The sequence below is a fragment of the Pristis pectinata genome, chromosome 24 (assembly GCF_009764475.1).
Source record: "Pristis pectinata isolate sPriPec2 chromosome 24, sPriPec2.1.pri, whole genome shotgun sequence".
Taxonomy (NCBI): domain Eukaryota; kingdom Metazoa; phylum Chordata; class Chondrichthyes; order Rhinopristiformes; family Pristidae; genus Pristis; species Pristis pectinata.
Window position 1 is genome coordinate 13,914,579 of NC_067428.1, and position 14,961 is coordinate 13,929,539.

Consider the following 14,961-nt stretch of genomic DNA (forward strand, 5'->3'; position numbering starts at 1 on the left):
CTTTGTCATATTCTCCCAAGGACTTGACACAGTTCCTTACACGCAATTCCACCCTCTCGTCTTTAATCATCCACGATATCACATTAGTTTTTTTTGGGATAACATATTTCTCCCTTAACGATGTACAGCACCACAGTTGAAGAGATCCATTCAAGCAGGAGGCAGTTCTGCGCATGCTCAATGCCGCACCGGGTAAGGTTCGAGCGACACATGGAAAGTACGCATGCGCTCATTCGTGCGGCGCGATGCAGTCTGGGTATCGTAGTTCTGGCAAGTGCCGCCCCCATAGTGCGCATGCGCAGTTCGACCGCGGGTGACCAGGAGCCCCGGAGAGTGGTGTTCGGTTCGTTACTGCAGCAACGCACCCGTGGTCGTCGGCGCGATGGACAGCTTCTCCTCGGACTTTTCCTCTGGCGCTCCCGGAGGAGCCAAGGTGGATACGGGGACGATCATGGAGCAGGTGAAATTGCAGATCGCCGTGGCTAACGCTCAGGAATTACTACAGGTCAGTACCATTCCAGTGTGGAACAGAAGCGTTACCCTGAACGCACTTTTCCACTCCGGGGCCTGATTACCGAAAGTGGGTGAGGGGAAATCCAGGAACCGTAAGAAGAGCTCCTTGGGGTGTGATTGACTATCTCTTTGACCAATTAAAAGTCAACAATCTAGGGTCCACCCAATCAGCACGCAGCAGAGGTGGAACCTAAAACGATAGGGGTGACGTGATCCGTAGCGCAGAGGTCACTGCGGGATGGACCGGGTGAACCCACGTGGGGCAGGAAACTTCCAAAGTGACTTTTCTTTTCCTCAAATACATCAACAGAAACACAGTTGTACAGTTTTATGACCTCTGAAGAAAATGTCATTTTGAAACAAACAAATGTCATTAAGCTGGACACATCATTATGCTGGAATCTAGATGAAAAAAAAACAAGATGCTGGAGGAACTCAGCCGGCCAGGCAGCATCTGTGGAGAAAAACAGTCGGTCAACGCTTCGGGTCAGGATCCTTCTTCAGGAAGCATCCACGGATGCTGCCTGGCCTGTTGAGTTCCTCCAGCATCTTACTGTTTTTTCATGAAGATGGAAAGGGTGCTGAAAAGATTCATGAAGGGACTGCAATTATCAGGAGAGACTGATTAGGCTGGGACTTCTTTTCTTGGAGCACAGGAGGTTGAAGGGTCAACTTTTAGAGGTATATAAAATCATGAGGAGCATAGATAAGGTGAATGGTCACAGTCTTTTTCTCCACGGTAGGGGAGTCCTAAACTAGAGGGCGTTAGTTTAAGGTGAGAGGGAAAAGATTTAAAGGAGACACGAGGGGCAACTTTTTCACACACAGGTTGGTGGGTATATGGAAACACAAGATCCAGCAATACACAGAAAATGCTGGAGGAACTCAGCAGGTCTGGCAGCATCTATTGGAGGGAAATAAACAGTCAATGTTTCGTGTCAAGACCCTCCATCAGGACTGGACAGGAAGAGGGCAGAAGCCAGAACAAGAAGGTCGGGGGAGGGGGAGGAGCACAGGCCGGCAGGTGATAGGTGAGTCCAGGTGAGAGGGGAAAGGTAAGTGGGTGGGGGAGGGGGGAGATGTAAGAAGCTGATAGGTAGAAGAGGCAAAGGGCTGAAAAAGAAGGAATCTGGTAGGAGAGGGCAATGGACATGGAATAAAGGGAAGGAGGTGGGGAATAGATGGGCAGGTTATGAGGGCAGGGGAGAAGTAAAGAGAAAGGGTGAGGGGCCCACAGAAAGGAGGGGGGGAAGAGGGGAGGGGTTACTGCAAGTTGGAGAAATTGATGCTGAGGCCATCAGGTTGGAGACTGCCAAGGCAGAATGTGAGGTGTTGTTCCTCCAACCTGCATCCGGCCTCAATGTGGCAGTATTGACCATGGATAGACACGTCAGTACGGGAGTGGGATGTGGAATTGAAGTGGGTGGCCACCGGGAGATCGTTGCTTTTGTGAGGGACAGAGCAAAGGTGCTCGACGAAGCAGTGACCCAATCTGCGTCGGGTGCCACCGACGTAGAGGAGGCCACACCGGATGCAATAAATGACACCCTCGGATTCACAGGTGAATCACTGCCTCACCTGGGAGGACTGTTAGAGACGGGAGGACTGGGAGAGATGTTAGAGATGGACCAAGTAAATCTGAGGGCAGGGTGGAAGTTGGAGGCAAAGTTGATGAAATTGATGAGCTTAGCACGGGTGCAGGAAGCAGCCCCAATGTAGTCATCAATGTAGCGGAGAATATGGAATAAGCTGTCAGGAAACTGTAGAGGTGGATCCAATTACAATGTTTGGACAAATACATGGATAGAAAAGGCCAAGAGGGGTATGGGCCAAACACATGGAAATGGGTCTAGCTCAGATAGACATATTGGTCAGCATGGATGAGTTGGGCCAAAGGGCCTTTTTCTGTGCTGTTTGGCTCTATGATTCTAAAGCCAATTTGCTGTCTATTGGAAATACAAGAAAGACAGAAAATGGTGGAAATATTCAGCAGGTCAGGCAACATCTGTGTGGAGGGTAACAGAGTTAATGTTTCAGGTTGATTGTGATGAAAGGTCATTGACCTAAAACATTGACTCTGCTCCTCTCTCCACCAATGCTGCCTGATCTGTTGAATGTTTTAAGCACTTACTGTTTTATTTTCGATCTACCTTATTTCCCTACAAATACACATTCAGACATGAGATACCTCTACAATGTAATTGAAGTCTGTTTTCAGATCTTTGTAGCATGTGCATTAATTAGCAATAAAGTATGTTGGTATAATGGGAGCCTTGACAATGAATGTTGTGAGATCACTTGGCTAGATGCTGATCCTATCCTCACCCAATGTCCGCTTCCAGTAGGAATCAGTGGATAATGGTTTGGAGCAAGGATCTTGACTGATTTACTGTTTTCTAACACATAGTTGATGAGACCAGTTATGGTACCCCCAACTTGTGATCCAGTTGAGATCAGGAGACTTGTATAAACAGTATATTGTTGCTTTAAGAAGAAAGTGTGCCATAAAGTACTTTACAGATGAGCATAAGAATGCTGAATTAAAAAGGAGGAATGGTCAAAAGTTTGGTCAAAGCAATGGTTTATTGGAAGGTTTTTGGAGGAACAGTACGACAGAATTTTTTTGAGGGAGGGCTTTAGGGAGACAAACCAAGGTCACTGAAGCCTCTGTCACCAAAAAGTAGAATGGAGATGCATGAAATGCCAGAGTAATAAATACAAACTAGGTGGAATATGTGGCGGGGGATCAGAGACAGATTAATCTAAAGTAAGGCCACAATTTGAAGGACTGCAAGTTTTAAGTGTAGTGTAACATTAGGGTTTTGGGACCAAATGTTATTCAGCTAAAATGGGGTGACTGGCAAATATGCCATAATATACAAAAGCATGTGTGTAATTGAATTTTGGATGTTGATATCGTAGGAAAAAGGAAGATCTGATCAAGGAAAGCACTGAAGTATTCAGGTCTGAATTGCATGTCTGTAGGTTTCTAAGTCAAACATTGCAAAGGAAAGGGTGAAGTTGGTGAGTGTTGTAGTTTTTTTTAAGGGAGAGGATATAGGAAATATCCCAAGGTCAACAGAATACTTAAGATTATGAACGATCTGGCTAAACCTGGGCCAGTTGTTGGGGGTGGGGAAGAGCAGTCTCTAACGAGGGAAATAAAAACTGAAAAACACCTAAAAGGAAATCAGGGATTTTCAAAATCCATATTTCCTTATGACATAGAAGGGCACCATTTGGCCCGTCAAGTGTATGTCAGCTCACAGACCAATCCCTTTTCCCCATTAGTTTTCCTTGTAATCTCCTCATATTCTCATCAACTCTCCCTTCCCCCAGATTCATTACACAGTAGGAGCAATTAATAGTGGCCAATTAAGCTATGAACCTGCGTGCTCTGGAAGTGGAATAAAAATCTGATTCCAATCTGTAGATAAGCAACTGAATAAATTCAGTGAGTCTTGAGGAGCCATAATTATTAGGTACAGAGTGGAGGAGCTGAATGGGGTTACAGTTTTTTAGGCCTTTCTCCTGGCTGCACAATTGGGAGCATATGACAGGCAGCCAAACTGGTAATTTTTCTCTCTTACTTTGTAATGAAAAATCAATTTTAGCATATCCTTGAATTTTTGACAGTGTTTTACATACAAGCATATGAAATAGGAGTAGAATTAGTGCAGTTAACACCCTGAGTTTATTCCTCCATTTACTAATACCATGGCTGATTTGATTGTAACATTAATTCTACATTCCCATAACTCATGATAACTTTTCAACCCCTTGCTTCTCCAGAATACATCTACCTTTGCTTTAAGAGTACTGATTGATGGAGCAGTGGATGTTGTATACATGGATTTTTAGTAAGGCATTCAACAAGGTGCCTCATGGTAGGCTTATCCAGAAAACCAGGATACACAAAATTCATGGTGACTTGGCTGATTGGACCCAAAATTGGCTTGCCCATAGAAGACAGAGGGTAATGGTGGATGGATCTTATTCTGGATGGAGGTCTGTAACTAGTGGTGTTCCGCAGGGATCTGTACTGGGACCTCTGTTCTTTGTCATTAATATAATGATTTGGATGAAAATGTGGTAGGGTGGGTGAGTAAGTTTGCAGACAAAGTTTGGTAGCGTTGTGGATTGCATGGAACACTGTCAAAGGATACAGTGGGATATAGATCAGCTGCAGCTATGGGCGGAGAAGTGGCAGATGGAGTTTAATCCGAGCAAGTGTGAGGTGCTGCACTTTGGGAGATCCAACATAAAGGAGGAGTACACAGTTAATGGCAGGATCCTTAACAGCGTTGATGAACAGAGGGACCTTGGGGGTCCAGGTATATAGCTCCCTAAAAGTGGCCATACAGGTTGATAGGATGGTAAAGAAGGTGTATGACATACTTGCCTTCATGAATTGAGGCACTGAGTTCTAGAGCCAGGAAGATATGTTACAGCTTTATAAAATTCTGGTTAGCCACACTTAGAATATTGTGTTCAGTTCTGCTCACATTATAGGAAGGATGTGGCGGCTCTGGAGAGGGTGGAGGGGAGGTCTACCAGGGTGCTGCCTGGCTTGGAGGATGTGTGCCACAAGGAGCGGTTGGATAAGCTGGATCTGTTTTCTCTAGAGCGGCGGAGGCTGAGGGGAAACTTGATAGAAATTTATAAAATTATGTGAGGCATAGATAGAGTAGACAGCCAGTATCCTTTTCCCAGGATTGAAGTGTCTAGTACTAGAGGGCATGTATTTAAGGTGAGAGGCAGAAAGTACGAAAGAGATGTGCGGGGCAAGTATTTTACACAGAGAGTGGTGGGGGTCTGGAATGCACTGCCAGAGGTGGTGGTAGAGGCAGCTAGCATAGGAGTGTTTTTGAGACTCTTAGGCACATGAATATGCAGAGAAGGGAGGGATGTGGTCAATGTGCTGGGAAGAAGGATTAGATTAATTAGAAGTCATTGATTTAATAGTTTGACACAACATCGTGGACCGAAGGACTTGTTTTGTGTTCTATGTTCTAAAAATATTAAGGATTCTGCTTCTACCACCCTCAGAGGGTCAAGACCCTTCAGTCCAGATGAAGGGTCTTAACCCGAAACGTCAACTATTTCCCTTCACAGATGTTGCCTGACCTGTTGAGTTCTTCCAGAGCTTATTTTTTGCTCCACTTATCTATGTTCCTTTGAAACCTCCCAGTGTACTCTTCGCAATTTACCTTCCTACCTTTCTTTGTGTCGTCAGTAAATTTAACAGTCATAGCTTGAATATCTTTATCCAAGTCAATCAAATAATAGAAAATGTGTTTAGCAAAAATACATGGATGTTTGCTTTAGATGTGGAATTATAAGTGACATTAAAAATTCATGCCTTATTTTATTTCAGAGGATGACTGATAAGTGTTTTAGAAAGTGCATTGGCAAACCAGGAAGTTCGCTGGACAACTCTGAGCAGGTAATAATTACTGCTTCACATCAAGAAATATTCTATTTAAAGGTCGTGTATGGAAATTACTGTAGGATGTGATACTATCTTGATAACCACATTGAATAAAATGGCACAGAATTTGTCTTTCATCAGTTGCCTGTTGTACTCTGTTAAAATTGACTGACCTGAATTACATTAGCAGACTACAATGCACGGCAGATTATTCACATTAAGCTTTTAGCTCAACTGACCCATGACATTTTCTGGGGCAATGGTCTTCTTGTGGCATGGAAGGAAACTGCGTAGAGTGGATGTGGAGAGAATGTTTCCATTAGTAGGAGAGTCTAGGATCCGAGGGCACAGTCTCAGAATAAAGGGATGTCTGTTTAAAACTGAGCTGAGGAGGAATTTCTTCAGCCAGAGGGTGGTGAATCTGTGGAATTCATTGCCACAGAGTGCGGTGGAAGTCAAGTCATTGGGTGTATTTAAGGCAGAAATTGATAGGTTCTTGATTGGTAAAGGGTTACAGGGAGAAGGCAAGAGAATGAGGTTGGAAAAAAAAATCAGCCATGATTAAATGGCAGAGCAGACCCGATAGGCCAAATGGCCTAATTCTGCTCCTATATCTTATGGTCTTATGGAAACATTTGTGCACTTGTCCATTCTTTGAAAGAGAGTAACATTCCATTCCCCTGTAATTTTTTTCACCTTTAGATTTTTCCAGTTCCTCTTTTAAAGGTTGCAGTTGATTCTGATTTAACAATGCATTCCAAATGCAAAATATATCATCATTTCTCAGCTGGCTTCTCATCCAATTACTTTCCATCTGTGACATCCAGTTATTGTCCTTGCTCCAAAATGACAGATACCACACTATGATAATCACATTTGCTTAATTGAGTATATGTTTGAAAGCAAATTTTTAAGCTTTTAGTTTCTTCTTAGGCAGTGCCTCGGGTTGAGATTGGCTTCTTTCCACTCCTTTTCTGTGGCTTCTGAGGTGGCTGAAGTTCTATGTTGAAAGAATGGTTGCAGAGATTTTTGAGGTGCTGCATGGTCTTTCTACTGCTTGTTCATGACCTCTATACTCTTATCAAGATGCTTAGTGCCTTCCTGGATGGTCTTTCACTATTTCAACTAGTCACTCTCCAGGAATTTTTCAAAATCAGAATTGGATTTATTATCACTGACATATGATGTGAAATTTGTTGTTTTGCGGCAGCAGTACAGTGCAAAGACATAAAATCTATAAATTTCAAAAATAAATAAATAGTGCAAAAAAGGAATAATGAGGTAATGTTCATGGATCGTTCAAAAATCTGATGGTGGAAGGGAAGAAGCTGTTCATGAATCATTGAGTGAGTTGGGGTCTTCAGGCTCCTGTACCTCCTCCCCGATGGCAGTAAGGAGAAGAGGGTGTGTCCTTGATGATAGATGCTGCCTTCTTGAGGCACCGCCTCTTGAAGTTATCCTTGATGGTGGGGATGGTTGTGTCTGTGATGGAGCTAGCTGAGTCTACAACCCTCTGCAGCCTCTTGCAATCCTGTGCATTGGAGCCTCCACACCAGGCTGTGATGCAACCAGTCAGGATGCTCTGCACTGTACATCTATAGAAATTTGTAAGAGCCTTTGGTGACGTACCAAATCTCGTCAAACTCCTAACGAAGTAGAGCTGTTGGCGCACTGCCTTCATGATTGATTCCATGTGTTGGGCCCAGGATAGATCCTCTGAGATGTTGATGCTCAGGAACTCGAGGCTGCTCACCTTTTCTGTCGTTGACCCCTCAATGAAGACTGGTGTGTGTTCTCTCGACTTCCCCTTTCTGAAGTCCAAAATCAATTCCTTGGTCTTGGTCTTAAGTTGGTGAGGTATTATATTGTATTTGAAAGAGACTTTGAAAATATCCTCAGCGTTTTCTCAGTCCTTGAAATCTTGCTGTGGCAGAGTTTGGAGCAGAGTGCTCATTTTGGGAGCCTGCCGTCAGGCACATGGATGATGTTACCCCACCACTGGAGCTGGTTGAACATAATCAGAACCTTGGTAGTGGGGATGTTGGCCTGAGAGAGGATGCTGATGTTGATTCACCTATCCTGTTAATGGATTTTGAGGATTTTGCAGTATTAGCATGGGTGGTATTTTTCTGGTGCTTAGAAGAGTCTTCTGTAAGTTACCTATGTCTGTGATGCATACAGATGGGTGAAAAACATTTTGCATCTTGCTAGTCCATTAGCCTGGTGTCAGAAATGAAGTCTTAGTTTAAATTATTTTTCACAATTCGCTGAAGGCTGTGTTGGAACTGGAGGCGAAGGTGAATTTCATCATTGATGTCTTTCTTTGCTAGAGGTGGCTCCCAAGATGTGGACAGTGATCAATATTTTCCAGGTCACATTGTGGCTTGTGATTGTTGGAGGGCAGTTTTGTATGGTAGAGTGGGGTTGGTGAAAAACCTTTGTCTTCCAGAGTTTAGTGTGAGCTCCATCCTCTGGCCTGGTTCAGTGAAGGAATGAACAATGACTTGGAGCTTGGCCTCTGAATGTGCGCATATTCAAGTGTGTGTGTTATTACAGTGAGGAAGATTGAGAAGAGATTAGTTGCAATGATACAGTCTTGCTTAACCCCAGTCTGCAATGTGATTGGATCTTTGATGGTCCCTTTGATTAGGATCATAGCTTGTATATCATACAGTAGCATACAACGAATGCAAATAGGCTTCTGATGTCAGTCAAATTTGAGGATTGTCTGTAATTACCCCTTAGGTAGTGGAGGCAAAGGCTTTTCAAAGGTTGAAAAGAACCTTGGTGCTGTCTTCTACATTTTTGTTGGATTTGCTATGTGGTCAAGATCATATCCGTTGTACCTATTGATGGATCAAAACAATATTTTAAATCTGGGGGGAGCTCTTTAGACAGTGAGAAGGTGGTTGAAGAGGATTCTTGTGTCTTTCCCTGTGGCTTTTAGCAGGCCCCCTCTTAATTCCACAATTGGACTTGTCTCCTTTCTTGATGGTGTTCATGATAATGATGTTTCTGAAATGCCTGCCAGGCTCTTTTTTCAGCTGAGGTTGTGAATATGAGCCAGAAGTATTTTTCCAACATGTTTTAATACTTCAATAGGGATTTTGCCTGTGCTGGAGGCCTTGATTTTCCACTTGTTAGGCTAGGTTAGTGCTGAGCTTGTAGTGGTTTGTGTGGTTTGGAACAGAATGGAGGGACACATGCATTAAAGACAGAGTCTTGGTTGAGGATTCCTCGAAGTGCTCCTTTGAGCAGACACTGAATACTACTTTGTCCTTGGTAATCTTTCTGCTTCATGATGTTCAGTGGAGTGGGTTCTGTGGTGTTTGGGCCATAGGCTACATCACTGGTTTCAAGCACATCATGGGTATCAGCTTCTGCTGCATTGATCTCCTTCACTATCTCCATCAACCATCTCTTTTGGGTCATGGGTATTTTGTCTGCCTTTGGGTACCTGTAGATTTGGGATTTATTTTTCCCTGAGATGTGATAGTTTATTCCTATAGCACCTGACGTTTATGATTAATTAGCTCCAGGATATCCTAGTCATTCTTATCATGTCATTCCTGGTGTTTTCTGTTAGAGAAGCTAAGATGCTAATTATTATGAACTTCAGGCCAGGCTAGGCACGGTGGTTAAGAGTCGTCAGGTTGAGTAGAACTGCTTTCCTACAGTTCTTTCTCTAAACTCCTGCCCCCTTCTTACCACATACTCAGCCCTCTCATCTTTATTTCTCTCCCTTCCTCACTCTAACTCCCTAATTTCCCTTCTTCTTCAAATCCCTCACTATCCACTCTCCCCTCCCCATTTTCTTCCACCTCCCTATTCCCACTCCATTGCCATTTAATCTAAGGGGACACAAGAGACTTCAGATGCAGGAATCTGAACCAACAAACAATCTGCTGGAAGAACACAGTGGGTTGAGGAGTGTCTGTGTGGTGAAAGGAATTGTTGATGTTCTGGGTTGAAATCCTCCACCCCCCACACAGATGCTGTTCAACCCACTGAGTTCCTCCAGCAGATTGTTTGTTGTGCCATTTATCCCAACCTTGGCCCTTTTATTAACCACTGGTTACCCTTCATTTCCTGGTTCCAGCAGTCATGCCATCCAAAGTTATTGGGCTAGATTGGACTGCTGCTTCTCTTCTACCACAGATTTTCTCCCAGTGAAAGCTCCAGCTACCCATCCAAAGCTGTTGGTGCTGACAGGCACAGTTACCTTGTGCACTGTGAATAGGTGGCTGGGCAAGGCCTGTGGGTTTTGTTGGAGAATGGAAGCTGAGTGGGAAGTTCTGGCTCCCAAAGGATCGATCCATTGCTTTCAGCATCATGAAAATAAACATATCTTGCACCTGGCTGCAATCTAAAGTTCCGATTTCATCTCTTTAATGTCAGCTTGCTTTATGCTACAACTTCATGTCGTTTTTTGCTATTATAATGAAACTGTTTTTTCCACATCAGTGTTTTGGGTCCATGGACAGTCCTTCACCATGCTAGGAGCACATAAACTGCAGACCATATGAATAAATCATTTATTTATGTTCCATCTCTCAAATGCAAGTGTTTATTGAGTCCTTTTCACTTAGCATGGTTTAAACTGCTTTCTAACCTCAAAATGTGAAAACCTCTTCCAATTTTATGCCAATAGTCATGGATATTATTAGTTGTACTTCACTCACTGGTCTCTGCATTCAATTTTTTTTTACATTGATACAGAAAAGAATGTTAAAATAATTTTTATTCCAAGCATTGCTGTTTTTTTATAGCAGAAAATAATAAGTACTTATTTGATGCATTGAATTTTTTTCTTGCATGAGAAAACACTGCAGTAATGTTGCCCAACCAATAAGATTGTTCTGTCATGGGTGTTTCTGCTTGTGCGTGCCAGGACAGTTCTGCAACAGTGTCTCTGACATCACTCATTGGGCTACAGTGAAAGAGCACCTGTGTTTGGAATGAGATCCTCTTGACCACATTTAGAAAATCAGTCACTGATCATTCATGTGCACAAAATCAGAATAATACCACACTGTTTAACTTGTATCTTTCAGAAATGTATAGCAATGTGTATGGATCGATATATGGATGCCTGGAACACAGTGTCACGAACATACAACTCCAGACTGCAGCGAGAGCGTGCACGAATGTAACTACACAGCAGAGAGTCAAAGAGGCGGCTTGTACTCAAGCTGATGAGTTTGAGAGAACTTGAGAATAATGGAGTGATGTACAACACAAAATACTGGGTAATTCTCAGAGAAAACCTGTAAACCTGCCTAGGTTATAATTCTATCCAAACCTGCATTTTGTGGACCTAATTATGAGTATAATAAAAATACATGACACTGAATATTAAATAATTTCTATGTGCTTTTGTTCTACCTGAGCCATCTGAATCTACTCAAAATATTTATAATGGTATGTATCAGTGTTGACTACGTTTTTTGATTATGTGTGGCAGAACATCCCACAATGCTTCACAATTATGTTATTTCTGTATAAGGACATCAGGAAAAAAATATCCAGTGACTCTGTTCATGTGCTATATGCAGTGATTTGTATATGATATTGAAGATGGGATTAGGTTAAATGTAATAACCTGTGCCCTTACTCTGCCAGTACTTGTGTGTCAAGAAATGTGGAAAATGGAGAGCGCGGCTAAAGTACTGGACTGGTCATAACTTGAACGTAGCAAGTCAGCATCTTGAAGACGTGTGGGAGAAAATAAGTGGGGAATTTTAAAAATAGTAGAGGTCTTGAAGGTTTGACATTAAGTGGCATTGTACATTTTAAAGGTGTTGCATACATCATGGTTGCAAACTTCATGGAGTCTTTCCTGTTAATTCACATCTAATATTATTAAAGATAATCCACATGTTTTATTTGTTGAATTCTTGCCTCTGCATTTAAAAGGTTATGGGTTTGTCAAATTTCAGAGATTTCGGCATGACCATTGACACCTATGCAGTACCAAGGGTGTGCTGAACTTTTGGAGCTGCAATCATTCGGGTGATGCATTAAACAAGGTTTTTTTTCTGACCTCTCAGGTGCACTTAAAAACTTCTACTGCATTATTTGAAGAACAGGAGAGTTATTCTGCTTCCTAGCCAGTACTTATCGCTCAATCAACACCCAAAATCAGATTATCTGGCCAATATCATACTGTTGTTTGTGGGAGTTTGTTGTGCATTGATTGGTTGTTGCTTACAGAAATGATTACAGTTCAAATGTACTTTATTTAAAGTAAAATACTGTGGGATAACCTGAGGTTGTGAAAGGTTGTAATAGCACAACATACTACATACAGGTTATAAGATATAGACAGTCACCTGTAGAGGACATAAAAATGGGCTGTAAAGTATGGACACTTTCTTCTTGGACAGTACTTTGTGATCAGGGGCAACTTGCTTATGCCCCAGTTCTGTAGCTTCTGAGGTGGCTGACAAGGGCCATGCAGAAACTGCGGACTCTGCCATGGGTGTGGCAGGTGATGCTTGACATGGGATGTTTGCTCCTGGTTTTCAGATGCTCGTCCTCAATTTTGAGTCGTCAAGGCTTGGGTTTTGGCATTGGCAGAGATGTCACAACTTTTTCAGGGACAATATCTTGAAGCACTTTCTGTGTCCTGGAAATCTTTTGCTGTGATGGAGCTCAGAGTGAGTGTGAATTCAGGAGTGCAGATGATGTCCACGCACTGGAGCTGGTTAAGTGTGATCAGAGCCTTGTTGGTAGGGATGAACACCTAGGAGAAGATCCTGACGTTAGTTCACCTATCTTGAGTTCAATGGATTTGGAAGGTATTGCAGATGCTGCATTGGTGGTACTTCTCCAATGCTTTAAAGGTGCCATTGTAGGTTGACCATGTGTTTGAGGCATACCGGAGGGTAGGAATCACTGTTAACTCCATCGATCATAAGCCTGGTGCTGAGTTTGAGGTTGGTCTTTAAAAATTCTTTTTCTCAGTCAGCTGAAGGGTTTGCCATTGCTCTGGAGGTAGAGGTGAATCTCATCATCAATGTCTTCCCTCGCCAACAGATGATTTCTGAAATATGGAAAGAGATCCTTGTTTTCCATGGTCTCATCATGGATCTTAATTATTGTGGGGTGGTGTTGTGTAGCAAGGGCAGTTTGATAGGACATTTGTCTTGTACTAAATATCCAGAAGACACATCCTCCAGTCTTGTTTGATGGGAAAGAAAAATAATGACTTGGAGCTCAGTCTCCAAATGTGCAAATCCCAAGTGTCATCCGTATGTTGTAAATTGATGACTATGTTTGGGATAACCTTGCTTCATGAGTGAAGGTGATGAAGGATGGACATTTTCCCATTTGTCCCAGAGATTAACTCCAGTGGGTAGCTTGCTAGAGGCGAGGTGCAGTATTGCAGTGAGGAAGATTGAGAAGAAAGTTGGTGTAATGGCTGCGTTGGGATTGTGTCTGACAGACCCATTGGTTAAGATTTAGATTCAGATTAGTTTATTGTAATATATAACAGTGCGATGAAATTCCTTGCTCGCATGAAACTCGCAGAGTAAACAGTATACATGGTAAGAATACACACAACAATAAATACAACGATGAGTGCGAAACAGCAGAATTGGCAAGGATTGCATTGCAATTCTGAAGTAGTGCAAAATCAAATGCTAAAGTGACAATAACGAAATAACCAAGAGAGGTAGAATTAAGAGTTGGAGAATGTGGCAGCGCCACAGGGAAGGGGATGCGAAAGAGATGATTGGTTCAGAAGTCTGACAGCAGTGGGGGGGAAGAAGCTGTTCTTGAGATCATGGCTTGCATGTAATGGCTGGTGATGTTTCACAGCAGCATCTGATACGCAAAGTGGAGGCATCCAGAATACTGCTTGTGATTAGGGATGGTGAACAATTTTGACAATTACAATTAAAGTCTGAAACCAAATGAAGAGCAAAAAAAACTGCAGATGCTGTAAATCTGAAATAATAATAAGACAAGTTGCCCATACTTTATAGCCCACCTTCTACAGATTAGTTAAGAACTTAGACTATCACTATCTTGTAACCTGTTTATTTTATGTTAGATTTTTCAGAAACTGGTGTCTGGGTGGCACTTTCCACAAGGGAAGCACATTAGCTTAGTCAAATTGAGATTTTCAGCAATGCTGAAAATCAGAATGGGCATTCTACTTATTAAAGATGGAGAATTTGGTTAGTTCATTGTTAGTTCATTGAGATGTCAAAATGTTGGATACACATACGTATATTACCTTTAGTGAACCTTAGCTCATCTTATTTAGATTGCCTTATTGTGTTACGTCTTGGAACTACTGTTGGTTTGTTCTTGGGATCTGACCTTATACTGATAAGCTTTCATTTATTATCCTTTTCAGAAAGAGGTAGGGGAAGTTTGTTCTTAGACGTCTGCAGTCCTTCTGGTAGTCTCCTTGCAAGAATAGAATTGCAGTTTGGAATTTTACAGAGAGGAAAAGGTAAGAGCAGTGTTTGGAATAGATTGGTTCAATTGGAGATGATTTTAGTTGGGTCTTAGTGAGGTTAAAGTTGAACTGGGGTTCATGGGTCAGGTTGACTTAGGCTTGGTCTGAATTTGTTAGGTAAGGATTGTGTTTAATATAGAGTATTGTCTGTTATGACTTAGTGGGTGGTACTCTTGGACTGTAAAATACTGCACTATTCGAAGTACTGGCCTGATGAGGCATAAACCAAGGTTGTGCCTTTCTCACGCAGATGGGCTGTAGTACAAAGAAAAGCAGGACAGTTCTCCTGCTCAATACTGTTAGCAGACTATATAACGAACATACTTCTGTTGCTTTGTGTAAATAGACTGCCACATTTCCAACATTAACAATCTACATTAACATGTGCATAATTGCCTGTAAAAACACATTTTAAACAGAAATGGAGGCAGGAGTAAGCTATACAGTCCTCATCACGGCTCTGCCCTTCATTTATATCTTTTAGCTCAGTTCCATGATCCTGGACTAACTCGACATCCTTTGATACCTTTAATATCCAAAGATG

At 42.3% G+C, this 14,961-nt stretch overlaps 1 protein-coding gene across 1 annotated transcript; it reads left to right on the forward strand.

Annotated features, from left to right (window-relative positions):
* Positions 1-253: 253 nt before the first annotated feature.
* On the forward strand, positions 254-11,825 carry timm13 (translocase of inner mitochondrial membrane 13 homolog (yeast)). The gene is made up of 3 exons (XM_052037501.1): positions 254-505; positions 5,891-5,959; positions 10,999-11,825. Exons 1-3 carry the CDS (start codon positions 383-385, stop codon positions 11,095-11,097), a joined length of 291 nt encoding a protein of 96 aa, XP_051893461.1. The 5' UTR covers positions 254-382; the 3' UTR covers positions 11,098-11,825.
* The last annotated feature ends 3,136 nt before the right edge of the window (positions 11,826-14,961 follow it).